Source organism: Camelus bactrianus, chromosome 20 (assembly GCF_048773025.1).
Source record: "Camelus bactrianus isolate YW-2024 breed Bactrian camel chromosome 20, ASM4877302v1, whole genome shotgun sequence".
In the NCBI taxonomy this organism is placed as follows: Eukaryota; Metazoa; Chordata; class Mammalia; order Artiodactyla; family Camelidae; genus Camelus; species Camelus bactrianus.
In genome coordinates this window covers 30178032-30205592 of record NC_133558.1, presented here as the reverse complement: position 1 = coordinate 30205592, position 27561 = coordinate 30178032, and the positions used below count along the sequence as shown (strand labels likewise).

Here is a 27561-nt window from a genome sequence, read left to right as displayed (position 1 = left end):
TCAATTTTCTTTTCTTCTCAGTGAGAGAGTATGCAGTTTGGAGCCATTGAAAGAAAAGAAACTTTCAAAAGGTTTATGTTGGAGTGGAGACATGGTCTCTTTCCTCTGAACTCCCTTCCAGGAGCAGAGAAACAGGACTACATGCGAACTATATTTCTTTTCAGCACATTTTAGAAGAGAGGGTAGAGGTGCAGAATGGGATGTGTACTGGTACTTCTTTTTAACTAACTCCCTATAATGTCTTGAACAAGGGCTCTAGACCAACATGTCCTATGGCCTCACAGGAATAAAATAAAATAAGAGAAAGAAAATAAAAAACAGTTCACAAAATGGGAGCAAATATTTGTAAATCATATATCTGATAAGTCTCTAGAAGCCAGAATATACAGAGAAGTCTTACAACTCAACAGCAAAACAACCAAAAAGGCAAAACAACCCTTTTTAAAAATACGCAAAAAATCATGATAGACATTTCTCCAAAGAAGAAATGCAAATGGCCAATAAGCACATGAAAAGATGCTCAACATCATTAGCCAATGGAGAACTGCAAATCAAAACACAATGAGATTGCTTCCTACCTGCTACAATGGCTATAATAAAAAAGATGGACAACAACATTGTAAGCGTTGTAGAAGGTATGGGGAGATTGAAATATTGATAGTGGGAATGTAAAATAATGTAGCCAATGTGGACAACAGTTTGGCAGTTTCCTAAAAAGTTAAACATAAAACTACCACAAAACACAGCAATTACACTCAAGAGAAAAGAAGACATATGTTCACACAAAAACTTGAACACAGATATTCATAGCAGCACTGTTCATAACAGCCAAAATGTGGCTATATGATCAAATGTTCATAATAGTCAAAAGTCTATTGACTGCTGGAAAGAAGAAATAAAGTGGTATATCCATTCAGTGGAATATTATTCAGTCATAAAAAAGGAATGAAGTAATGATACATGCCTCAGCGTCGAGGAACATTGAAAACATTATGCTAAGTGAAAGAAGCCAGACACAAAAGATCACATGTTGCATGATTCTTTTTATATGAAATGTCCAGAATCCAGAAAAAAAAAAAGTATATTAGTGGTTGCCAGGGGCTGGTGGGAGTAAAGGGAAGGGACTACTAACAAGTGGTATTTCTTTACAGAGTTATAAAAATGTTCTGGAATTAGGTAGTGGTGATCACAACACAATATTGTGAATACACTAAAAAAAAAAAAACACTGAATTGTACACTTTAGAAGGGTGAATTTTATGTAATGGGAATATCTCAAATTTTAAAATAATTAATTAATTAAAGAAAAAATGAATGAGTGGGACTAGAAACCTGTTGAGGGGAAGGAGCTATAGCACTTCAACAGGGAAATTATTCCTGAGAGAAACCGGTGCATACGTGCTCCAGGACAATCTATGAATATTCATAGCCACATTAGAAACATCAACAGTAAAAGGGTAAGCATATGGTGGAATATTTATGCCATAGAACAATCTATGGTGAAAATGAATAGACAACAGCTACACACAATATCATGGCTGAATCTTGGGAAACTAATACTGAACTAAAACAACAAATTGCTTAAGTATAAAGACAAGCAGGAGACTGATCATATCAACACTCTTCATAATAACCAGAAAGGAAACTACAAAACCGACATCGACAGTAGGATGGATAAATAAATTGTGACGTAGTGACATAGTGGAATATGATGAGCAATGAGAGTGAATTAAGTTCATCTACATGTAACAATATGGATGAATCTCATAAAAAATAATATTGAATGGAGAAGCCGGAAGTGACAGAGTTCATGCTGTATATTTCTCTTTGCTGAAAACTCAAAAACAGGAAAAACTAATCTACAAAGTTAGAAGTCAGGGTAACACTTTCCCAAAGCAGAAAGGAGGTTAGTGACTGTAAGGTGGCGGACAGGTTTTTGGGATGCTGATAACACTCTGTTTCTCTACCTCAGTGCAGGTTAAACAGATACATTCACTTGCAGAATATGAATAAAACATACATATGTAACTTGATGAGATGAACAACAGTTCACATTTAGTTGTCAAATAAATGTTATAGACATTAGTTTAGAGGTAGAAAAAATAGCAGTGGCCTCTATGCACATAAGCAAAGTCTTAAGAATTAATGTTATTAAGTCATTGCAGACTTTATTATGTAGGTAGAGAGAAAAGCATTCTAAATGGATTAATCACATGAACAAAAAGCGCTATCTAAATGAATTAACATTCTTTGAAATCAGTTCAGCTCCCTGAATCAGACTACAAAAAGAAATTGTAGAGCCTCTCTTAAGGGAAATTTTTTCAGTAACCTAGATCAGCTTCAGTACGGATCTGCCAAGGGGCAGGGGGATAAACCAGATGACCTTTTGAAATCTTTTCTAAGTTTGCTACTTCTTAAAGTTATAACTCATTAGCCTTCCTGATCTTAAAATATATTAATGAAGAGAGTATTAAAATCTAACTTTCAAAATGCGATGTTCTGATTCTGGAATGCCAAGAATCTTTCTCTTGCTAAAATATGAATTTCACATCCTTTTCTTTTTGTTAAACTGTGAATAACCAATCAGGTTGGTCTGTTACGTTGATGTCTAGTATGTTGTTGACAGATAGCCTAAGAATTGTAAATTGTGTTCAGCTGCATGGATACTGTTAAGAATGAATTAAGAGATGTCCCTGGACAACAGCACTGTCAAAAAGGATGGATAGCTCAAGTGGTAGAGCACGTGCTTAGCATGAAGAAGATCTCAGAGACAGTCTCAAGAATGTGTGTCCTTTACACTTGCATTTCTTTATGCCTGGAGTACTTTCCTCCAGGGCGTCTCTGTGGTTCACCCCCTTATCCTTTGAATATCACCTTCTCAGTGAGGTCTCTCTAGACTGTGTGTGAAATAGCAATTCTCCACCCTCAACTGGCTCCCTTATGTCCCTTCTCCTGTGTTACTTTTATCTGTTTCTCTAATAGTTCACCATTTGGTATGCTTACTTGTTTATTTACTTATAATCTGTGTTCCCTCTTCCCCCAACTCACACATTTATGACAAAGTCAGCTCCATGAGCGCATCTCTGTTTTGTTTACTGCTAAACCCACAGCATTTGGAACACTGCCTCATGCGCAGTAGGCACCCAACAGATACTAGTTTGAATCCAAATAAAGGAAGAGGGGGTGATCAAATGTGGCAGCAATGTTCTGGTTCCTCGAATAGATTACATCTAATACTGGCCTGCTAGATTAAACCCACCCCTATCAATTATAAGGAAAATCAGAATAATTAAGTATGGAGGAAAACAGCCTATACCCACTGCCAATCTGCTGAAGAAAAACAAAAGAAATCCTTAAATCCTTAAATCCTACTTTTGTGTTAATGACACAGTTAGTACAATGAACTTGGATCCTTGAAAGTGTTTTATGATCCTAAGAAGAAAAATGTCCTGTGAGTGTGGGTTACTTTTTAAAACCGCATAGGTCTGCCAAAATGTTTTGCAGAAATTGTGGTAAAGATACTTAAAAAAATAATCTATGTTTATGCCTTTCCAAAAAAGGACTCTTAAATAGATATTTAAGTATTAATTGTTATAGTCAAGGTTTTTAAAACATGCTCTATATAACTGGTTATTATCTTTTGACATTTTATAAGAAGCTTTATAATTACTAAAATATTCCCTGAGAAATATATAAAATATGAATATGTATTTAACCAACTTTGGTGAAACCATTTCAAGGCTCTTTAAAATCTTTCTTATGTTTAAATGTTGGTTTCAAATGACTTGCCCTGGAAAGGCATCCTGATATTGACTGATCTTTCATAATTCACCTTGTGGTGTAAGATTTTTGCAACTCCAAGATCAATAAGAGGCAATTTGCAAAATTTGCCAGTTGCTGAGGGAACAATTATTTTAAAATTCCCATTTATATTACCTTCAGCTACAGAAGCAGATAAATTAAAAGAGGATAAGGGATACTTAAATTGTTTTCACTTTAACCAATACCCTCCTTGCATTATTTAATGTATATCTCATAGTGTTATAAAATGTTGAACCAGACAGACATTTCTGATGCTCCAGAAGTAACTACTAAAACCCAAGGCACTAGGATCTAAAGCTGAAGATGAAGAGAAGTTACAGATGAACATTACCACTGTTTGGACTGACAAGGATGCATGTATTTTGTTTGTGCCAAATGGAATCTGCAGAAAGTTGCCATACCATCTGGGCAGTAGCTCATTTAAGAGGGCTGCCACTAGTCTTGGAAATGGGAACCGGAGAAGGAAAGCCATTGGAAGAGGATGAGCTGCCCCAGTAGGAAAATGTACTGGCTTTTGAATTCCTGTTGCTCATTAGCCAGAAAGGCAGGGACCCCCACCAGTCAGTCACATAAACAGGTTCTGCCTTCTTTCTATTATCCAATTGTTCAATTGCTGGTTATAGTTTTTAAAAGACCACAGTATCCAATTTAACTCTTATGGCAATCCTGTGAGGTAGGTTTTTGTTTGTTTGTTTGTTTTAAGTCATACCTCTTTTTCAGATTAGGAAACTTGGAAATGGACTCAGAGAAGTTATACAAGGCCAAGGTCACACAATTAGTGAGAGCCAGGACTTAAACCAGCTTCTTTAGGCTTCATGTACTGTTATTTAATGTTCAGTATCTCTTTTGGACAAGGCATTGTTAAATGCATTAAAGAGAGTATAAATATATATATATATAAGATGATTCTTGCTCTTAAAGAATCCTTCAGGAGGTCACCGTTTAGGAGAAGATCTTAAGCAGCTTGGGTGAGATGACAATAAAAGTATGACGAGTAGGAGATAATGCAACAAAGAAAGTTAAACTGCTTTCCACTAGAAATAAACAGAAATCTTGGCAGGGTTTCCCTGTTGTAGAGACATCCAAAATGGAAGAGAGAGCAGGATGAAGGGCTGAGTGACTTGGCAGAGAGAAGGGAGGGATTTTTTTGGTTTTGTTTTTTGTTTTTCCCAATATGTTATTAAGAAAAATTTTAAACAGCAAAGTTGAATTTTTACAGCAAGCGCCTGTTGACTTACCCACCTATAGTCTCCATTAATATTTTATTACAGTTGTTTTATCTGTACATCTATCATCCCTCTATCTTTCCAGCAACTCATCTTTCTTAAAAAAAAAAAAAAAATGAATTTCAGAGTAAATTGCAGACATCAGTACCGCTGCAGGCATTTTTGAAACAGGGATGTATTGTACTCTATTTTAAGTTATCTTTGTCGCTGCGCTGCAATTTTTCATGTCTCCTTACCTTCAGCAAAGCTCACTCTACACAAAGAGGCCTTGTAAGAATGGTGTTTTTAAATAATAGAAGTCAAGGAAAGTGGCTGAGTTCCAAGTGTAAATAGATGTAGAAACTGAGATAAAAGAATATACAAGACAGAGGGGAGAAGCCAAATTTAGTCGAATCAGGAAGTCAGAATTAGAGGTGAGCACAAGACTATAAACTCCCTGGACTGTGGAGGAGTCTTGCGGAGAGCATCCAATTTTGCCCAAGGTGGAAGGAGGGATCTGAGGCCGTCTTACCCAGATCCTTTAAAGGCCAGGCAAACACCTGTTAGAAGGAGATTACCGCCTCTTTCTCAGTTACCATTTACTAGAACTAAACCTGTTCTATCGCTGGAAGCAACACCTGTGGTTGGAAGAAAGGGGCAAGAAAGAGAGGAAAGAAAACTGACTTATACACTAAGACCCAGTCTCGGCCGCCACTTCTCCCCTGTTTTCCCCAACCCCCCCGCACCTCTGTTATTTTCAAGTCACGTGAGAGTCACACAAACATTGGATTAAATGCAAGCTCTTTATTTACTTGTTGTGTGCCTTGAGAAAATTATATATCCACCTTGAGCGTCAATTTCCTTTCGTCTAAAATGGGGCCAATAATACCTACTTTCCTAGGTCATTGTAAGCGTTAGAGATAAAGGTGCGTTAGAGCGCACACCACATGGCAGGCACTCCATAAAAGACAGCTCTGGTTGTTACAAGGCGGTGAGCCCTAAAGCAGGGCTCCAGCGACAAACTGGTATTAAGGTTAGAAGAGCTTTTTTGAGGGACTGCCTGATTTCAAGATAAAGATTTAAGGTGACTTAGAAAAGAAAGTGTTCTATCTAGGCCTGGAGAATGATGCTAGATTGGGGTAAAGTAATACTTGCAAAAATTTACGGATAAGTCATAAAGACACCATATTGTATCCAGTTGCCAATATCTTTAAAACTTTGCTGTTCACGTATCTTTTGTCTTATTTATTTTTAATTTTGGGGGGGAGGGGAAGTAATTAGGCTTACTTATTTAATTTATTTTTAGAGGAGGCCCTGGGGATCACATATCATGTTTTGAATATTTATGCGTGGTTATATTCAAAACCACTGCCCCAAACACTGCAGAGACAGATGAATACAGACCATCATAGTTTGCTTACCAGGAACAGAAGCCACTGGTGGAACCTGACTGGACACTTAGAGGGTAATTGACTAATTGCTGCAGTGATAGCTTAAGAGATGAAGCCTCCTTGGAGCCCAGCCTTTGGGGGGCCCCTCCGCGTTCCTGACTTTTACATCCAAGAGTCCTACTAGGTTCTCAGGGCGAAGATCAGAGAGATATAGCCTGCAACTTCCTGCAGGAAGGATGGGAAAAGCAGTCATTTTGAAACAAACACAGAGCACTCTGTTCTGATTAACTCTGTTCTGCCTTTGCTGGCCCTCAACAGAGACTATTTTGCCAGAGCCTAACTAACCCGAGGGAAGGGAAATACCTAATTCCAGCCCCCTCTAGCCGTCTACCTGGGGGAAAGAGAAATACCCAGTTCCAGGATCCACTGCCTTCCTTCTTACTTAAGGATGGGTAGGTAGGGGAGTGGGGAGGAAAAGATGAGACGTACTTGAGATGGCCACAGTCCAGGGACACAGTTTCCCTGAAAACCTGAAACTTAATCATAGGCTTATAGAACACTCCCCCTGCCCCATACTTTCCCAGCATGCCAATCAGCTTCCCGTATAAAAACAAACAATTATAGCTGAAAGACCTGGAAGCCTCAGATCCTACTTAAGAAGGAATCTCTCAGGGAGACAAAAATAAGGAGACTAGAGGAGATTTCGCCTCTAACACCATGGCTATAGCAGTAGTAAACACAACCTAACTCCTAGCCCAGATAAACAAAACCTCACATTGAAGGCCTATCTACCTCACTTACTTTTACCTAATACATCATGTCTGGCTTTCAACAAAAAATTGCAAGGAGTGCCAAAAAGGCTAAAAATCCAATCTGAAGAGACAAAGCAAGGAGCAGAACCGGACTAAGATATGGCAGAGTTTTGGGAATGATCCGACTGGGAATTTAAAATAACTATGATTACTATGCTAAGGGCAACAGTGGAAAAAGTGGACTGCAAAGCAGATGGATAATGTAAGCAGGAAGATGGAAATGCTAAGAAAGAATAAAAAAGAAATGATTAAAAAAAACCAACAACACTGTAACCAAAATGAAAAATGCTTTTGATGGGCTCATCAGCAGAAATGACACAAAGAACCAGTGAGCTTGAAAATATGTCAGTAGAAACCTCCAAAACTGAAAAACAGAAAAAAGAATGAAAAAATCAGGACAGGCTATTCAAGAACTGGGGGACAATTAGAAAAGGTGTAACATAATTGTAATGGGAATACCAGAAAAAGAGGAAAGACAGAGAGGGACAAAAGAATTATTTGAATAATGGCCGCACATTTTCCAAAATTGATGACAGACACCAAACCACAGACCAGGAATCTCAGAGAACACCAAGCAGAATAAGCGCCAAAAGAAAAAAAAAAAAAATCTACACTTAGGACTATGGTATTCAAACTGCAGACTATCAGAGAGATTGGAGCATGGATCCAAAGTGTAAAGGGTTTTTTGCTTTGTTTTTTCTAATTAATATCACAACTCCTTGGTCTGCCTTTTTCTTCAGACTCCCCCCCCCCCCCCCATCTAAAGTCTCTTCTGTCTGGGAAAAATGTACAGCCTAATTACTTTCCCCTTTAATAAGGAAAGTTTATTTAAACACAAGTAGCAAAAAATAAAATGTTCTGTTAGCTTTATCTCTCCAAATGAACCGCAGATTTCTTGAAGGCAGGGATTATATCTTACACAATTCTGAATCCCTTAGAGTATGTAGTACTGTTTCTACTATTAAAGCAAATGACATGCCTGCTGTTTTAACTGATTGGAAGCAACTGTAAAAGCCTAATTACACTGGAACCTGCAGGTTAGGAGTGGAACCTGGTGAAGAGATGTCACTAACCAGGCGGATTAAATGGTTCTGAAGTCTTCTTTAAATATTTAGAAATAAAACTCATCCCCTCTATGACCCCATAGTATGTTGCACCTGTATAAGACCCACAGTGATTTGTTGACAAGTCCATTTCTCCTGTTCAAGTGTAAGCTCTGCTAGGACAGGGACCACGTCTTTCTTCCTCTTTTAATTGTGAGAGGCACTTAATTCATATTTGGTAAATAAAAAGTTGAGAGATACCTGATCAGAGGAAGGGGAATCTAAAGCCATTCTATAGTAATAAGTTATGCATTTAATAGAAGTACCCGAATGTTCTATTTCAGAGGAATTTTGAAGGTGCTTTTCCCGGAGAAGACATATGTTACTTTCCCCGCAAACTCAGTCTTCTTGGGAGTCTGGATTCCACTCAACTCCCTTCTTCTACCCGATTTCCCCCATTTATTTATTTTATGGAGGTACTGGGGATTGAACCCAGGACCTTGTGCATGCCAGGCATGTGCTCTACCACTGAGCTATATCTTCCCCCTACCCAATGACTTCTGTATTTCTGTTTCTATTGGCTCCTCTCTTTTTTCCTGATCTAGTGTCCTTTTCGTGGTGGGGGAGGGGAACTCAACAACAACACAATAAAACTCTTTCCATTGGTGCCCTTCCCGCCTTCCATCTTGTTTCCTTCCTTCCTTTACCTGCTAAACTTCTCAAACGTGCGATTGTTCAATACATTCAGACTGACAACCCACCACGCCATCAAGACTGGTTATATTAAGGTTAAAGAATTTCTGATTGAACTCAGAAGTCCTGTCTCAGTTTCTCATCTATTTTAAGTTCCCCATGCTTTAAAATATTTTCATAAAGCAAATGATCCTTTTATGAAGTGAATAAGCACATGCTAATTTATCTGTTTCCTGTAGTTGTTCAGAAACAAGGCAGGTTTCCAGGTTGGGGTGCTGCCAAGGAGGGCTGTCTTAGTCTTTTACAGTAGACTTGGAGTTTGGGGTTTGGCTCCCCAAGCCTTACCAGGCAACATTATCGCTGTTCCAGAGCTGACACACCCTAATTCATAAGAGACCCAGCACACAAACTAAAATGCTGAGTTGGGTGGAATGAACTGTCCTGTCAGCCAGATCATCATACTATTTGGAAAGCTCCACGGAAGCCAAAATCTCTAAAAACTGCTGATCACAACAGAATCAGGGTAAGAGGAGTGAGGTACCTAGTCTGAATTCTTGAATGATACTAGGACTCCGAGAGTCTGGTTCATTTATCTTTGCCCACTTCATCTCTACAATATAGAAATGTGCTATGCTAATTTGTTCCAATTCTGCTTTTTCTGTCCCTTGTAACTAACTAACCTCTCTTCTTATTTACAAGTTATTTTAATCAGGTTATAATGAAGGCTTGTTGTCTTGGATCTATATCCCTTTTGTGATTCATCTTTTGTTTATTGTACAAATTAACTTTCAGACATTGGTCTTATCTGAAATCGGAGATATCTCACTGTCATCTGCTATGTGCACCTGTAGATTGTAAATATGCATTTCCACATATTATATTTCTTAAAGCAAGGCATACCTAGATAAGTCAGCCTGATCACCCACCTACCTATTTGGCTGTAAAATAAGACTTTAAGATTCTTCTAGACTGTGACTGTTGGCTTTTCTTGTTTAAGGTATTCTTTACCCCAGATCCTGAAAGCAGTTCCAAGTTAGGTTCCAAAGATTTGAGCAAAGGAAATATTGGTGGAACAATGGTAGCAGAAAATGACTATATTTTTGTTATGTCATAAAAATCACTGTCACAAAGATGCATCCAATTATAGAGAAACTACTGAACTAAGCATGGCTGGCTAACTTCAAGTTTCATTAATTTGTTCACTTATTTTGTAATCTCTTAGCACTTTTTGCAAGATAAGCAGTTGCAAGAGCCAAAAGTTTAAGAAAAATTTATGGGAGAATAACTTAAAATTGAGAAAATTCAACTCATAAATTTTCTCCCAAATGAATTGGGAAGTGACCACTATTATTTAGTTAGAATGGGGTGATAGTAATGCAGGAGCATAATTGGAGAACTGCTACTGTACAGTGAGTTACTGAATACTTCGGATGGAATGAATGACAATTTCATTATTTCTATTATGAATGTAGAAATTGAGTAGAGGGTTAACTGTTTTACAGCATTTTTTTTTTACAGTATTTGCTTTGTAAAACTTCGAAGAAAGGATTCTCTTGGTTCAGAGTTTTTAATCTTGTATGACTTCCATTTCCAGAAGAAACCAGCAGAGCTTTTTCTAAAAAAAAAATCCTTAAGGATATTGTTCTGAATAAATATATTTCACAATGCTATAAAAATTATTACTAAAAAATGACTAGAATGTGGTCGAGTAGCATAGTTCATGCTTGCTAGTTGAGGGAAGTTACAAGTTCTGTAGAAGTTGTTCTCAAGTATTAGGGAAACTCAAAATCCCTTGGAGGTCTTGTTAAAGCAGATTGTTGAATTTCTGATTCTGCAGATATAGAGTGGGGTCCACATTTGCATTTCTAACAAGATGTACCAGATTTTAGGACCACTGCTCTATACCCTTGGCTATCTTCCATTTAACACACTTGTGGTTGTCTCTTTCCCATTCTCCACAGTGGTTCAACCAAACTTTATCTCCTCATATCCATGTTACCCCACTTTTCAGCATCCCTGCTTTCCTACATTTCAGGGAAAATTGGGATCATTGGGTATGAACTGTCTCAAGTTCTTATTCTTTTCTTCCAGTTAATCCTTTTCCATTTTAAGGTTCATCCCTCTTCTGGACTCTTGATAAAAAGACTCCCAGTTTCTTCCAGATTCTAATTCCATCTCTGTGTCCTAGAGATTCTGTCATTAGCCCTCTTCTATATCAGGGATTCAACCTCTTTACCAGCTTCTTCTCCAAAGCTTGAAAACAAGCTCAAGGTCTTGATCATGAGAAAAAAATCTATCCTGTGACCTTGAATATTTTTCTCTAGCTACTCTCCTTCTTCATAGGCCAAGTTCTTGGAAAGAATAACACTTGATTGCTCAACTTCCTGATCTATTCTTCCTTTTTCAAGTCACTACAACCAAGTTTCTAATCCTACCACTCCGTGGACTTTGCTTTGCTAACAGTCATTTTGAACCCACTATATCCAATTAACTCTAATTCTCATTTTAGTACCTTTAATCTCTCTTTGAAACTCCCTGCTCTCCTGGTTTCCATGACATCACTACCTACTCAGTGCCCTCCTACTGAATGTGGGTGTCTAGAATCCAATATTTGACTCACTCCTCTTTGTTCCATTAATGTTCTCTTGGGCATTTCATTGCCTCTCTTGGCTTCAGTTGTGCCTACAGATCATCGTGAGAATGTTTCCAGGCCAACCCTAGGAACAGGGCTAAAGTTCACATCTAAGTGATGTGTGTGGAATGCTGTATACTTTACGCTACTGGTTCCCAAATCTAAATGTCCATCTACTCTCTTAAACCAGACCTCATTCTGGCTTCTGTCTCTACCATTCTGTCTGAATAGCCCAGTTGGCTACTGGTTATAGCTACCTGAAATTTTGTACGATCACCTTAAACTCAACAGGACTAACCTGCCTCTCAGTAAGGTGAGAAAACTTGGAATCATCCTGTTTCCTCTCTCCTTTACTTCCATCCTCATATCTTACCAATTGGTTACTTGTCCTATAAATTCTACTTCCTTAGAATTTCTTCTTCCTGTCATCTTGTATCATTTCCTTATCCATTGACATAGCTCGAGCCCATATCCCCAATTCCAATCCTGAATTGTTAACTTCTTCCAATTTTTCACCCTTCCAACTTTTCTTGCATATTTCTGCCAACTTACTAACAGGCAAATTTAATCATATCATTATAAAACATATTTCCAAGTTTCCCCATTTCTTATTAGACAAAGTTCAAATTCCATAAAAGAATGCACAAGACTTTCTATGATCTGGCCCCAACAAAGTTTCTGGCTTCCCTTTTTACACCCCGTGATCCCATCATGCTGGCCAACTTCCAATTCCCTCTAACACACTGTGGCTTTACTCATATTACTCCCTCTACCTAAATGGTCCTTCCTCATTTTGTTCAACTATTATCCACTTTTCAAGACTGAGTTTCTGAGTCATCTTCTCCGTAATAATAAAGAAAAACAAGATGCATCAAGTGCTTATTAAGTGCCAGACACTTTACATAACATTCTCATGCAGTCCTTATAACAAAACTTTGAAGTTTATATCATCCTTGACTTATGGATGAGACAACTGAGGCTAGGAGAAGTCCAGTTTTACCTCTAAATTCTCTACTTTCTTTTCAGGTATTGATAGACACCCCCCCAAAAAAAACCCCACCCAAATCAAAAACAGTTTTTGTTTTCTTTGTACTTTTTTTTTTTTTTAATGAAGGGAATGTTTAGCTTTCCTCACATCAAAATACTCCTTGACATACATTAGACATGTCTAGATGGGTCTCTATTAGGTGAGTAGGATTGGAAATTAAATTATTATTAAAAGAATTACAAATACAAACTTTCCCTCATTTCTATAAGAACTTACTTATGATGCAAAAGCACTAAAGATAATATAAACACTGTACTTGAGGCAGGAAGCCCCATAAAAAGACCGGCAGGACCCCCAGGCAGGGCCACTACTCTCCTGCCAGCACCATCCCGTTCCCTGGCCCAGAGGCTCTATCTCACTTTTTGCCTCTGAAATGGCTTACTTACCCCTAAAATTCTATTGGTTCCCTGAGCTCACTCCTGATTGGTTATTTCCCTCACTCTTCCTTGATTATTTCCCTTACTCCTGATTGGCCCATTTCCCTAACTTCTGACTGGTCCATTTGTAGTACTTCATTTACATGGAGCTCACTCCTGATTGGTTATTTCTCTCCCTCCTGATTGGTCTATTTCTACAAAGCTTGTTCCTAGTTTGTCAACTTTTGTTATACTTTATTTGCATATGATGTTGCAAAGTGTAAACAGGCAGCATATAAAGGCCTGTGTAAACCTACAGACAGGCTCCAGAGCTTGGAGTGTTAACCCCTCTGGGCTCACTGGTATAATAAACCTGAGTTCTTCAACTCTCTGAGCGGCCTCTCGCAGGGATCCAGGTTGCTGTCACAACTGAGCTGTAACACCAAGCTATAACACTGAGCTGTAACACATTTTCCACAACATACTCATTACTTATTTATGCCTAAAACTGAATTCTGAATCTCTTACACCCACCCAGCATACTCCAAGCCTGGTCCTTTCCGAGTTAATGGCAAATTCACTTTTCCAGTTTCTCAGGACACTTTAGAGTCATCCCTGATTCCTCTCTTTCTCTATAACCCCAGATCCAACCTGTCAGTAGATCATATTGATTTTCAAACTAAATCCAGAATCCAACCATGTCTTATAACATCTAAGGTTAACAACTCTAGTACAAGCCACCATCACCTCCTGCCTGGGTTAGTGCCTGTGCCCCTGTAAACTATTGTCAACCCAGCAGCCAGAGTAATCATTGGAAACCCTAATCACAGCATGTCAATCCTTAGCTAATGGCCTCCCCTTCTCGGGCACATGGGCCTTCTACCATCTGGCCTCCTCATTCCTCTATGACCTCATGTTAGGCTATTTTCTTTCTGGGTCACTTTTTCAGCTAACATGGCCTCCTGGCCATTCCTGCAACTTACCAGGCCTGTTCCCACTTCAGGGCCTTGGCACAAGTTCTTCTCACTGTCTGGATTGCTCTTTATTTAGATATCTACTCTTACCTCCTTCACCTTCTTCAAGTCATTATTCAAATGCCGCTTTCTCAATGAGGCCTACCCTGCTTGCCCAAAATAAAAATCACAATTCTCCCACTCCTCTTGTGCTTTTTCTCATTCTATAACCCCACCCCTATTGTACCATTTTTAACCCGCTCCAACACTCATGGCCTTATAATAATTTAGGTATTTAGGTATTTATTTTGTTTACTGTCCAACTCCTTCTAGAATGTGAGCTTGACGGTGGCATGGATTTTTGTTTTGTTCAGTGCTGTATCTGCAGCTCCTAGAATAGTGTTAGCACATGGTAGGTCCATCATAAACTATTGTTGAATGAATGAAATAATTAGCACCCATCACTAACACTCAGCAAACAGACCTTATGTTCAAGGGGAGAAATGTCAAAGTTGTTCATTTCCTGTACAAGCGGTATTATATATTGGATTTTATGAAAATGGGAGCAACTAAATTTCCATGTCTAAATAGAGTTCATGGGCCCTGTGAAACCCTGATATTCTATGAATCCCTTCCCATTCTGAGTCTTAAAAACATGATCATTTTTCAGCAGCTAAGCACTAATTTTAAAAAAATCCTGGAGTGTTAAACCTGCAATGAGCTTGTATCCTAAGAGGATGGATTGTGTTATAGTTCCACAAGCTGCTCAGTACTGGAATTCATAACATTTTTTTCCCTCATCACTGTGTTGCTCTTCCTGCTTTGAAATATATGAATATAATTGGAAGGTATGGGAAGCCAATTTGATGACACTCTGAATAATGATGTGACACTCTCTTCCAGTGTATCAATAGATTTGATTAGTATATACCTTTTCATATTGGTCTTTCTTTTAAAATGCATAACATCAGTTGAACATCCAAGTTCATCTAAAGCAAGAGTCCTGCATATTCACATTACTTTTGGTAGCATAAATATGAATGTTGAAATTATTCTGTACACCTTTTAGATCCACACTTTGGTCATTCCTATTTCAAAGGAGCATAGAATTTTAGGGCTACAAGGTTTTATTTCATTTGGTTTGATGGCCTCATTTTACAGATATGAAAACTGAGGCTGCAGGATATCCAATGACTTGCCCAGATACCACAGAGCTGAATGATCTTTTTGATCAGAACACCTCATTCTAAAAATAAAACAAGGTACCTTTGAGATTGCAATTGAAAAACAGTTCTTAATATCAGGAAATTAATTGAATGTAGCAACGATTGCAATATGCAATTCTAAACAACATGCACTTCTACACAGTTTATTTCCATGGTGACTATATTAATATCAGAATAGCAAATATAGCAAAGGATAAAATAATTGATAAATAAGGAAAGAAAGTCTCCACAAGCATCCTAATAAATAAGAATCACAGGTCACAAAAGACTAAGAATTTGCAGGTCACCTGAAGTGATCTGCCCTCATGGCATCCACAGAAGAAACCACTTTATCATGAAGATGGTTCCATATTAGGCATGGCTTCTGCTATTATTTGGAAAATTGGGGCTTCTTTTATTACCTAATCTAGTCATCTTTTAAGATACCAAGAGACATTTTTACTTAGATATGCACACTTTCTGTTTGCACTAGTGAGTCTATATGAAGGTTATTACGCCAGAGGAATGTAAAAATTTACAGTAACAATGCTTCATTTTCCTTTAATGGCTTTGTCCGAGGGATAAAGAGATTTTTGTGGTGGGATGAATTCACTTGGTCTCCTGATGTGTTTTCTCCACATGCTTTGGAAATCACGTACTTTTCTGAGAGGTGGTAGTCATCTATGTCTTAATTTCAGCAGTAGTGTCATTGTTTTAGCTTTGTTATCATGGAGGTAACTTAGTAGCACTGATCATCTAGGATCTTTGATATTAACCTAATGGAAAATATTTTTGACCTTTTGTGTACAGGAGTGCTCTCAAACTACAGACAAAATTAGGACTAAATCAATTTTTTAAAATGGATTTTAACAGGTTCCAGGAGGTAGACTACTAGGATAACTCATGTGACTACAAAGCTAAGATCTCTGCCAACAGTGTAAGTCACAATTTTCTAAAACTGAGTTTTTGAGCTCCCTCTACCAGGGCTTTGTTTAACTGTTTCCTTTTTCCCTGGCATACTGTCATTAGCTCCTGTTGTGTGTAGTTACATGTAAGTTAGATGCCAGTGGCCTGAGAGTAAGATCTGGGTTCTGTTCTAAAAAAGTATGTCCAATCTGGCCTCCACATGATATAGATAAAACTGCTATGGCAACATTAACTGAACATAATTTTAATGTTGAAATGACTTCCTTTGGGTTATATCTTCTTAGATGTAATATTAATTTTCCTCTTAACTTTCTCCTATTTTCTCGGTCATGTACTTAAAAGGGCTTTTCAACTATTTGGCATAAATCAGTCTTCCTTCGTAAGAAATTATGACAATTCTCTCTCACTGGTACTTTCCCTTATACTCCACATTTTGCCCATCAATGAACTGAGCCCTGATTTACACGTTATGGTGAGCTTTTACATCCTAGACATATTTATTCTTTTGGAACTTTAATTATTTAGCAAATATTTAAGTGTTGGGGAGAGTAAAGAGAATGAAACGCAAAATTAACAGAAGACTCAACTATAACCCACAGAGGAAATAACCAAATAAATTACTATTTTAAACAATGTAAGCAAATAGGAGGAAGGAAGGGATTATTTCAGAACACAAATATTCATAGGCAAGAAAATAACTGAAGCACTAATGCTTTAAAAATACTTGATGAAGGTTAGTTGAATATCTGTGAAATATATTTGTCGTTCCAGAAGTGGGCCTGAGTAGATAATCCAGTTTTCTTCCCTGACAGCTGAAAACAACATAAATAAAAAGACTTCACATAAAATACTGAAAGCAGGCCAAATCGTTGTGTTTACGACTATATTAAAGAATTACATCTGTATTAATCAAATGTAAGAGGACAGGATGTACACTGCAAAAGCGGGTGTGTGTGTGCAAGATTTTAAAAGGAGGAGGAGCAGGCTAAAATTCTAAGGAAACATAAATACAGGATCATCCATTAGGAAACCTTGAAACAGATAAAGGTTTCAATAATAAAAACGTGGTCGTTAAAAGCCTGAGCTTGGTAAAATGAATAGGGGGAAAAAATTCACTGCAGACCATCATCTCCTCCCACTTCCAGAGTGACTACGCAGGGGACGGCCGGGGTGTGGTGATGTGCGGGAGCCGGCGGAAAAGCTGGTGTTTCACGGTCTCAGAAACGGTACCATGTCCACACCCGGGCACTGCGGACCTTCGGGGAAGCGGGTCTTTCTGATCTCTCCGTTTCCCGGCACCATTCTAAAAGCACCAGTTCCGCTAAGATCCCAGTTCTCCCCAGCTCCGTAAGAGAAAGTTAGCGGCCAATCTCTGCCCTGAAGTTGAAAACAAACATCCAGCGTCGGTCACCGAGTCTCTCGAAAATCCCAGCCCTCTCAGCTCATTCCTCAAGAATCCAAGCCTGGCCCCCGAACCCCCTCCAGCTTTCAGCGCATCCCTACTCATTTCCCAGCAGCCCCCGCTTCGAGGGCCGCCGCGTGGCTCAGGGTCGCCCGCCCCCTGCCCTGCGCGGCGCGCTCCACGGCCGCAGAGAAAGTGCCGGCCAGCGCGCTCCGCGACGCCCCGCCCCCAGCGAGCGTGGCGGAAGTGGCTGGCTCGGAAAAGGAGACCGCGCGCCACCTGGATGAACGCGCATGCGCCGGCGCCCGCGCCCGCGCCGAGAGCGGTGGGGGCGTCGGTAACCCTCGCTCCGCCACCCCCACTCCACAGAGAGGGTCGGGCTCACGCCATCTTGAGCCCCCCCTCCTGCCCCCACCCCCGCCGAACCACCTTTTCCCTTTCGCCGCTTTCAGCCCCCCACCCCGCCCCTTTCCAAGCGTGTCCCGGGCCATCGCCGCAGAAACCGCACCGTCTCTACCCCTACATTCTCCACGCGGGACGCGCAGCCGTGCCTACAAGTGTTCTTAGAGCAGAGGTTGTAGGGGGGACCGGGGACGGTGCGGGGGCGCGCGGGGGAGAGGGCTGGGGGCCGGGAGGGGCGCCGAGCCCCGCGTCTCTGGGCCCTGCCCCGGCCCCTGCCCCCAGGGCGGCCGCGGGCGGGGTGGTCCCTGGCGTTCGTGCTGGAGGTGAGGGGAGGACCGCAGCAGCGTCTCCTGGGGCGCTGGCCCCGCGCGGCGCCCGGGTTCCCCAGCCGAATGTGGAGTTGGCCTTGACTCCTCCCCGTCGGCGGGTGGGCGTGGGGCCAGGGGAGCAGGAGCGGGCATCTCTGGGGTGTGTAAAGCAGCACCTCCTCGTGTCGTCTAGGTAGTGTTTTGGGGGGCAGAGTTCTTAAGTGAAGTGTTACTCTATGGGCCAGATGGAAGAAGAATTAGGTAGCGTTAGTATAAGTGTAGCATCCAGAAAAAGGAAAAGATCGAGTCCCTTCCTTTTGGGGTGAGCCCGCGTATCTCTGACCCCTGGGGAAATTATTATTTGGGTGTTCTGGTCTATAAAATGGGGATAATAATAGCCCAGCTGAGAATTGTGAGGATTACGTTAACTGCTTATAACAAGCCCCAGACACTGATCAGTTACCCGTTAATTGCCTGTCATATTGATCTCCTTGTTTCAAGAAATTCAGAATGACTGTGACCTTGCTTTCTAAGTGGAAAATCAAGAAACTGGTCTGGATTTAGAGGGTCAGTGGAATGTAATATTTGACAGTCAGAGACAATCCTGGAAAGGTGTTATTAACGTACACATGGATAAACGAGCATAACTCCGTGAGGCTATAGTAACTTTGAACTGCTTCGTTCCTAAGAAACGAGGGTATATTTATTTGGGAGGACAGAACCTAGGGTCTCAGTATATGTGAGGGGCAGAACTCTGGAAACAGAATTAAGTTAACTTTGCGAAGATTTACTTGAAGACCAGATTGAGGATGGTGGAACTTGTGGAATTTCTGGTGGATGTTTTAGAGAGGCTGGATTTGACTGAATGTTGTAACTAATTTCCTGATAGTAAGTTGCAAAAATAAAGTGCACTTAAAGGTGCTATTGTAGGTTTCTTGTCTCTGGGAATATTCAGGCAAATATCTAGGAGCCTAGGTTTAGAGCGGCACTGTCCAATAGAACTTTGCCATTATGGAAATATTCTGTAAACCGCACTGTTCTAATTGGTATCAGCTAGACACAAGTGGCTCTTGAGCACCTGAAATGTGGCAGGTGCACTGAGGAACTTAACATTTAATTTTATTTTAATTAATTTAAATATAAATAGCCAAATGTGCCTTGTGGCTGCCTTATTGGACAGCATAGGTCTAGAATCTAGACTTTGAGACCTTTTCCAATTCCAGTTCCTATGTGGTTGAGTTTTAAGTCAGAGAAGCCAACTCTTAGAACATTTGTTGCCTTAGGGAATCAAATATATTCAAATAATGCCTTTCATTCAAATACTACAGTTCAAAGCTTGGGTCTGTTAGTACATTTTTTCAGTTTGCAAATTAATGTAAAGCATTCTTTTGACTCCTGGGTTGTACAGCTAAAGCCAGATACATTTAGAGAGTCATAACAATACTAACTGGAATTTCCTTTAATCGTTACTGTATTATCACCAGGAATTTCCACTATCTTTTATCACTTTAGTTAGTTTTCTGTGAAAACCTCTCAACTCTTATTCTTGAAGTTTTTTCCACTGGATAGGTGCTGCTTTATAAAAATTTTAACTTTTTGTATAAAAACAATTTGATAACTTATAGTAGTAACCTTTGAACGTTGGACCATTTTAGAATTAGTTTTGTGGTTATTGGTATTCAAAACTTTTGAAGAGATAAGTCTGCCATTTAGTGATATTTTGCAGGATTGCTTTCTTTGAAATATGTAGAGTGGTTTTTTCTTTTTCAAGTAAATGTTTATAAAGTTAAGTTTGAAAGTAAAACTTAAAAAAAAAAAAGCTTTATAGATAACACCCTTAACTCTGGCCTGATGTCTGTAAAGTGGTACCCTTGGACTCAAGGCTAAAGATAACCCTTAGATCTAGAACAAAAACTTTAAATTCCCAAATTAAGTTTATACCGAGGATAGCTCATAACATACAAATCTAAATGGGTTGCTCTTATGTAGCATGACTGTACACCCTGCTCTTTCTGGGATAGTCATGGTTTAGAGCCTGTTTGTCCCAGCATCATTTTTAATAGAATTCCTTTCATTGTCAAAAATGGTCTAGTCGGGTCCGCATCATAATATAGTCACCTATTTTTAGGCTTTTTGAAATTTATAATATGTAATTTTAGCAGGATTAACCATATTGCAATCTCAGAAATGTACTTGCTTCAAAGTAGTGACAAAGTTACTGCTTATGTGCCTAAATAACAGCAGCTATCTGGAGTAAGGCCAGCAAGTGACCTCTGTATTTAAGCCCATGTTAATTAAAGTATGTTACTATTCTCAACGGTAATTGGATAGAAATCTTGGGCAGCTGGATTTTTAGTTCTCTCTTAGAAAAAGATCTTTTGGTGTAGGAGTCTGCAGAGAAAGGCCATGCCAGTCAAATCAGAAGGTTGAGTATTCTTGTTGAAAATAACACCCATTTTGCTTTATGGTGAGGTTGAATAGTGAAATTTGTTAGAAATCTGCTTTTTATGTATTAGAATGCTAAAAATTGGTTTTGCTTAGGGTTCACTTAAATAGTGAAAAATAATTCAGCTCACTGTGGTATTATATATTGCAGTGGATAAAGTATTTTATTGAGTCAAGCATACTTGGTTTGAATGCTCACTGCTGAGGGTTAAATGAGTAACCTTGTGATGTGTTGGGTGCAGCAAAGCACCTGAGAGGTGAGTCCCCAACAAACATGAGCTGCTCTAGCCTTCAGTTCATTGATAGTGTTCTGAGATGCCCCATGGATAGGTGCAGAGGGCACTTGAAGCTAATTCCAAAACCTAGGTTTAGCCCTTTTCTGCCATGTTCTCTCTGTTGATTTCAGTTAAGGTACTTTTCTGAGCCTCAATTTCTTCATCAGTAAAATGAAATTAGTACCTAACCTTATCCCACCTCCTCACAGGATTGCTGGAGGCTTCAGATGAGAATTACATAAATTGTTTTCTTGTTTTACAGACATTCAGTGATTTAATTGGTTTGTCTCAACTTGTCTACCTAATACCTCTGGTAAAGACTGACCCTAAATCTGCAAAAGTTGTTTACATATATTTTAATTTTTTTTTAAAATTAGGTTTATTTATTTAAAAAAATTTTTTTTGTTGTTTTTGTTAATGGAGGTACTGGGGATTGAACCCAGGACCTTGTGCATGCTAAGCACGCGCTGTACAGCTCTACCACTTTACCCTCCTCCCCCATGTAGTTTAATTTGTGAAACATCATAGAGTATGGTGGGCATCATTATTTAAGATCATTCTCTTTGACAAGTGATACTCTAAGTAAATCACAGTGGTAGTGCTTTACTGACCTGCTTACAGTATATTCTCTGCACAAAACAACTCCATACTACTGCTAAGGGAGAGCCAGCATTTTCATGGGCATTTGATGTGTTCCAGCTAAATGCTGTTTTTATTTACCCAAGCATGTCAGTCCCACTTAATAGGTGATAAATGTTGAGGCTCTTACTTTCTTGAATGGATCTGTAAGTTTTTTTGCTTTATACTACTGCCTCTGATAATATCTGACTGATAGTTAATGGATATTAAAGATTAAATAAGGTAATGAATATGAAAATAGTGTGCTGTCTGGCATATAGTATGCAGTAGCTGAAAAATGCTGTGTTCGTTGAGTTCATAGAGCAGTAAATTGAAATAATTTATGTGAACTTTATAAACTGAAATATTATACAAATATAAATTTAAAATCTTCACATGTACTTTTGCTGTTTCAAATGCTATGGAGGTTTTATGGCTGAATCCTTTATATTTCACTGTATTCGTTTGTTTCTGAATCTTTAAAAGGCTGCTCCTAATCATAACATTCTTTCTCTGAGATACATGTTTAATAAGAATACTTTGTGATATGTTGTCAAGAAGTCATACTCATGCTTGGATTCTTTTTCTTCATCACTATCGTGGTCATCATGATGAACTGAGTGCTTTCTGTGTACCAGGCACTGTCCTGACTGCTTTGTATGTATTATGTGATGTAACCTGTGAGAGGAGTATTTTTAATCTCCTTTTTAAAGATGAGGGAACTGAGGCAGGGAGGTGATGTGACTTGCCCAAGGTCACCTGGTTTGTGTGAGAGCCTGTATTTGAACTCCAGAGCCCAGCTCTTTACTGCTAATCTGTGAGTCAGCATAGGCAGATACTTCACAACAAAGTTCGCTATGACAAACACATTGTGGAGGTCTTGTGAGTTAATTATAATCAACTTTTATTTGCATGTTCCTTGTGGGATAGTAGAGAGAACTCTGGACCAGGAGTCAGGGGACCTGAGTTTTAGTCCCAGCTGTATCACTAAATAGTGATGTGTCCTTGGGCAGTTCAAGAAACCCCTCTGGACTTCAGTTTCCTCACCTGAAAAATGAGGGATTTGGATGAAATTAGTGATTTTTCAAACTGTAGTTCTGAACCTCAGATGTATTTGGTTCCCCCTCCCACCATTTTGCATAGTTATACTTTTGTCTGCTATGCTTGTTTATCCATCTGTCTAAGATTTACTTTTAAGCAGAGAATTCCTAAACTTAAAGTCGACTTTATCAGTCTCTAAGAAAACTTAATGACAGGTCTCCTGGCTACTGTGTGTGCAGCTTCTCAGTAATTCCGTATTATTTTAGCGTGTTAAAGGACATAGGCATCTTTTACAAATGAAAAAAACTAAGGCATGAAAATGGTAGAAGATTGGTGAATTTTTGTTAAAATATGTGTATGGATAGTCTGAATATTTCAGGTTATTTGAGATCAAAGCCTGTTTTTTGTGTTATATTTGGGACCTTTACCTAGTATTTTTACTCTCAGCTGCTTCACTGATACGGGAGAAATACACGACTTGTAGGATTTTTGTGGAAAAATGTGACCTAATACAGGTGAAAGACATTTTATAAGCTCCAAAACGCTTATACTAATTCATCTCTTTTTTTACATGCCGCCAGTAAATCTACTGCTTTTTCTTTTTAGTCACGTGAACTATGTCTTTAACCACATTAGATAATTTATTGAATTGTTTATATTTAATATAGGTTTAGTATTTCTAAAATGTGAATCTATACTGGAAGAGAATCTTGATGTTTAAGAGATCTGCTCTTTTTTTTTTTGACGTCCTTGTCAAATACACTTACCTCTTACTGTTGGAAGTTTAACTGATTCCAAAATTTTGCCCATATCTGCAAAGTCAACCATTGTCACTCAATATAATATTTTATGTAAAAACAACAGTGTTTCAATATTGGAAAAGTAAACTTGCCATTTTGTCAGGGTTTGGATGTCCTATATTTTAGGATGATCTGATAAGCACATTGGCAATGTACTTTAAGAACCAGTTTTGAAAAGAATAAAAAAATTTTTTTGAAACTCAGTATTTCTGTAAGAGTACTGGATGTGAAAGCACATGGAATAGAAACCTACATTAACATGAGACTGAAGAAAAATATAATAATAGAACTTTATGTGTCTGAGCAGTCTGTCACTGGGCTTCTGTGTCTGTAGATTAAAAAAAACTGCTCATGTAGTCAATTAAGACATGTGAATGCAGCTTATATCTGTCTGTCTATGGAGAATTTTCATAGTTGACAAATGTTTTAATATTTTCAATTCAGATACATGTTTTGAGTGCCCGTTGTGTTGTAGCTACTGCCCTGTTTACAGCACCCCTCTGAATCAGGCAGAACTTGTTCTTGACATGTGGGGAAACTGAACTTGAGAGATTAGTTGATCCTTATTACTAGGTTCTACCAGGTTGATTAATTATCTTAACAAAAACCCTATGACCATGACTTTTCATTTTTCTGCCTTACAGCATCTGTCTCAAAGCGTCTGCAGAATTTCATCTATGCTTGAATGTCCAGTAGTTGTCTCAGAATTAACAAGGCCCAAACTGAACTTTTTTTTCCCTCCCTTTCCAATCTTCCTGATCTTGGTAAATGGTACTACCATTCAACCAGTTGCTCCTGCTCCAAACTCTGAAGTCTTTCTTGACAGCTCTCCGCTCACACCCTACATCTAACTCAGCAGCAAACTGGCTCTGCCTTCAAATATATCCCAGAAATCTGACCACTCATCACCATCTCCACTCGTCACAAGAAGCCTCTGCCATCTCTTGTCTGTACAGCTTCAGGAGCTTTCTCACTGGTCTCCTTGCTTGTACCTTTGCTCCCTTATAGTATATTCTCACGGCTGCCAGAGTTATCTTTTTAAAACCTAAAACGTTTCAGGTCACTTCCCTTTTCACAGTTCTGTAATAGCCTCACGTTACACTCAACTAAAATTTAACCCTTGGGGCCTTCTGGGCTGTGTGTCATCTGGCCTCTTTCTGACTCTCGGACCTTGTTTTCTGCTGCTTGTGCCCTTTGCTCATGGCGCTCTAGCCACGCTGGCCTCAGGATCTTGGTACTTTGCTGTTCTTTTTTGTCTGGAAGTTCTCCAGACTCCCCTCTTTGACTTTGTGGAGATCTTATGTTAAATGTCACCTCCTGGTTGATATCAGCTTGTTTAATTTGTTTTCATAGTGTTTGTCAATACCTCAGATTATATTTAGTTGCTTGTCTCCTGCTTTATAATGTATTTCTTTTGTCTAGCTTCGTCACTGCAATCACCCTCTCTCTTACCACAGTGTGGCTTGTTGAAGGTGCCCAGTAAATAGTTCTGAGTGAATAAGCCAAAGCACCTGTGGCTCATTGACTTTAAATAGGAGGCCACCTGTATGGTCAGAGGAGGAAGTTAAGAGAAGATGTAGTGGCTTTAGTAGAGGAGAGTGGAGGGAGTTACTAAGTAAAGGCTTTTTATTTCTCTGTGAAGTAGGAGGTGGAGTCATCTGCCAAGACTTGGGGAGAGATTAGGGAGCAAAGGTTTATTTTAAACTAAAATAATTAGTATGTACTAAAATATTTAATGTTAAACCAAAAGAATTAGTAAACAACACATCAGAGAAAGGAGAATTCCTGACAGTTGTGTATCTGGAGAGGCTTCTTGGCGGTGTCGAGCTTAGGTCCGGCTTTTCTAGACCTTGTGGAGTTGGATAGGGGGAGAGGAAACAAAAGGTATTGCAAGCAGGGAGGACTTGTCGAGAAAAGGTTCAGAAGAACGTGAGATGGTTCTAGAAACGGAGAATGTTTCATTTGACTGCTCTACAAAAGGAGGCAGGAGAGGTCAGGTGAGACTGATTTGAGACAAATTTTATCTTCCCGGGAAAGCAGAGCCATTTGGGGCTTCGAGTTAGAGGAGTAGAAAGAGTGCTGCGGGGGTGATCAGAGTGCCTGGCTATAGCAGGGAAGAAGCTGCAGAGTCAAACAAGCCTTGGAGTTTTTGACCTCGTGTGACTGAAGAGGTGTTGCTCTTACAGCCAGGGAAGCAGGTTTGGTGGGAGAAATGTACCAGGAGGTAGTATAATATGGTACAGAGAAGAGTTTTTTCCATCAGTGAATATGAAGTCTTTGTTAATTATATTAAAATGGTGGGTCTCCCCGTATAGTTAATAACTTGTCATTTTGATCATTAGGTGTTCCTTATGAATGTTTATCATTTCTTATCTATATTAATTACAATCAAGCTGATTTTGGTTAGGAAGTACTTATTCCTGTTCTAGTAGTTTTTAAGAAAAATAATTGCTCAGTGATTGGTGAGGCAGCAGATTTCCCCAGATCATATATTGCTCTTTGTGGTGCATCATAATTTTCATAGTATGTTCAGTTGTGGATTTACTTCATTTAACGGTAATCCAGTGAGATATGGGTGGTTTGGATTTGCTCTTATCTGTTTGTGTGTGTGTTTTAAGTTGTAGTTAAATATGGTATATTTTCAGATTGTAACAAGCGTTATATCCCAGTTCAATTTTCCCATAATGATTAACTGGGTCTGATGTTCCTCCCCTTGTTTCATAATATCTTGTGCATTATCTCTAAACACATTCCGTTGGGCATGTCTGTAAGCTACTACATGGCAGGGAAGTCTTTCTTATTTTTTTTGTTAATACCGAGCATCAGCTGTGTCGGGCAGTCAATTAGGTACCAAAATTACAGTTAAAACAGAATCCCTGTCCTTAAGGAGTTAGCAGTTTTAAGGATGAGGAACTAAACTACGGTGTGAGAAGTGGTATGATAGATGCATCTTATTTCAGGTTTTGAACTCATTCGAAGTATGTAAGTGAATACAAATGATTTTTAGTTAGTTATTAAAATACAATTGGCAGCAGCTTCAGAAAAATGATAAATTATATGTGAATCATGTGCTCTTTGAATGATTTATTCTACTAGATAACTGAATAGGCACTTGAGTTTTATGCCTTCTAAAGTCCGCTTGACATGGGACATATGTATAAATATATTGGAATTACCATTGTGTTATCCTAAACACTAGGTATGGAAGTTTAAAAATTTTTCACATTTTAATTTGTTTATTTTTTGCATTCTCAGTGATTGATCATTATTTTTCACAGCAGGAGAAATTTATAACATGATGTAACTTGAGGTTTTGTTTTGCTTTTTTTAAACAACAGAACTAAAATGTAGTGAATAATAGAGTAGGCTTAACCATAATTGCTTCCTGCCTTTGGAGTTCTATGAAAATGAAAATGTTCTGATTATAACAGTTTTCTATTATGTTATGTAGGATGCTCAGGTTATGATGATTGAAATTGAGACTCTGTAGATGTTCAGAATCAGTTACATAGGTCTGCTGAATTAATTTTTCTCAGCAGTGATATAATAGAAGAAATAATTTAAAAGTTCCACTTTTAATAAACAGACTGATTTCACAATCCAGATTTTGACATTGTTTTGAGGGTGTAATAATAAAGTAATAAAGGTTTCAACTCAGGTATTTTAAGCTGAAGATGTTTCATGGTATTTCTTTGGTCATTTAGTCACTAAAAATATGGGCTATAAATAGAAATCCAGTAACATGTTCATAACATTTTTGTTTAATTCACATTTATGATACATAATTTTACTATTGTTATAATTTTTTATTGTTGCAATATTTTCTGAGAGAAAGGGTATATCCTTAAGTTCCATTATTCTTATTAAAAAATGTTTTTTAAACTCTGAAGTAGGCTTTTACAGGTGTGACATAGTATTGGCTATGGGCTTAATAATCAAGTTTAAGTCTAAGTATTAATCAGAGATGAACTTACTCGAGTTCACATTTAAACTGTGGCATGTTGAAATAATCTGGGTCTCCATCTGCACATCTGAATTCATTTTATGGCAAACAGCTGCATTTGAATTGAAAGCTAAAACAACTGCAGGACATTAACTCATTGAGAAGATTACAGTAGGTTTTCAGTTCCATGTTAACTGTATTTATTAGAGAAAATTGACTTGAGTGCTTCTGCTTTTAACCA

The 27561-nt window shown here is 38.7% G+C and overlaps 2 protein-coding genes across 6 annotated transcripts in view; one reads left to right on the top strand and one right to left on the bottom strand.

Annotated features, from left to right (window-relative positions):
* Positions 1–27561, bottom strand: part of RUNX2 (RUNX family transcription factor 2) — a 206134-nt gene that overhangs the window by 137852 nt on the left and 40721 nt on the right. The gene's annotated exons all lie outside the window — the stretch shown is intronic.
* SUPT3H (SPT3 homolog, SAGA and STAGA complex component) overlaps positions 17636–27561 on the top strand; it is a 385930-nt gene continuing 376004 nt past the window's right edge. The window contains exon 1 of one of the 4 annotated variants that reach the window (XM_074348844.1): positions 17636–18062. In XM_074348844.1, coding sequence (XP_074204945.1) covers positions 17772–18062 — 291 coding nt within the window. In that variant the 5' untranslated portion in view covers positions 17636–17771. The remainder of the gene's footprint in view (positions 18063–27561) is intronic. The other 3 variants (XM_074348842.1, XM_074348843.1, XM_074348845.1) reach the window with 3 other exon arrangements.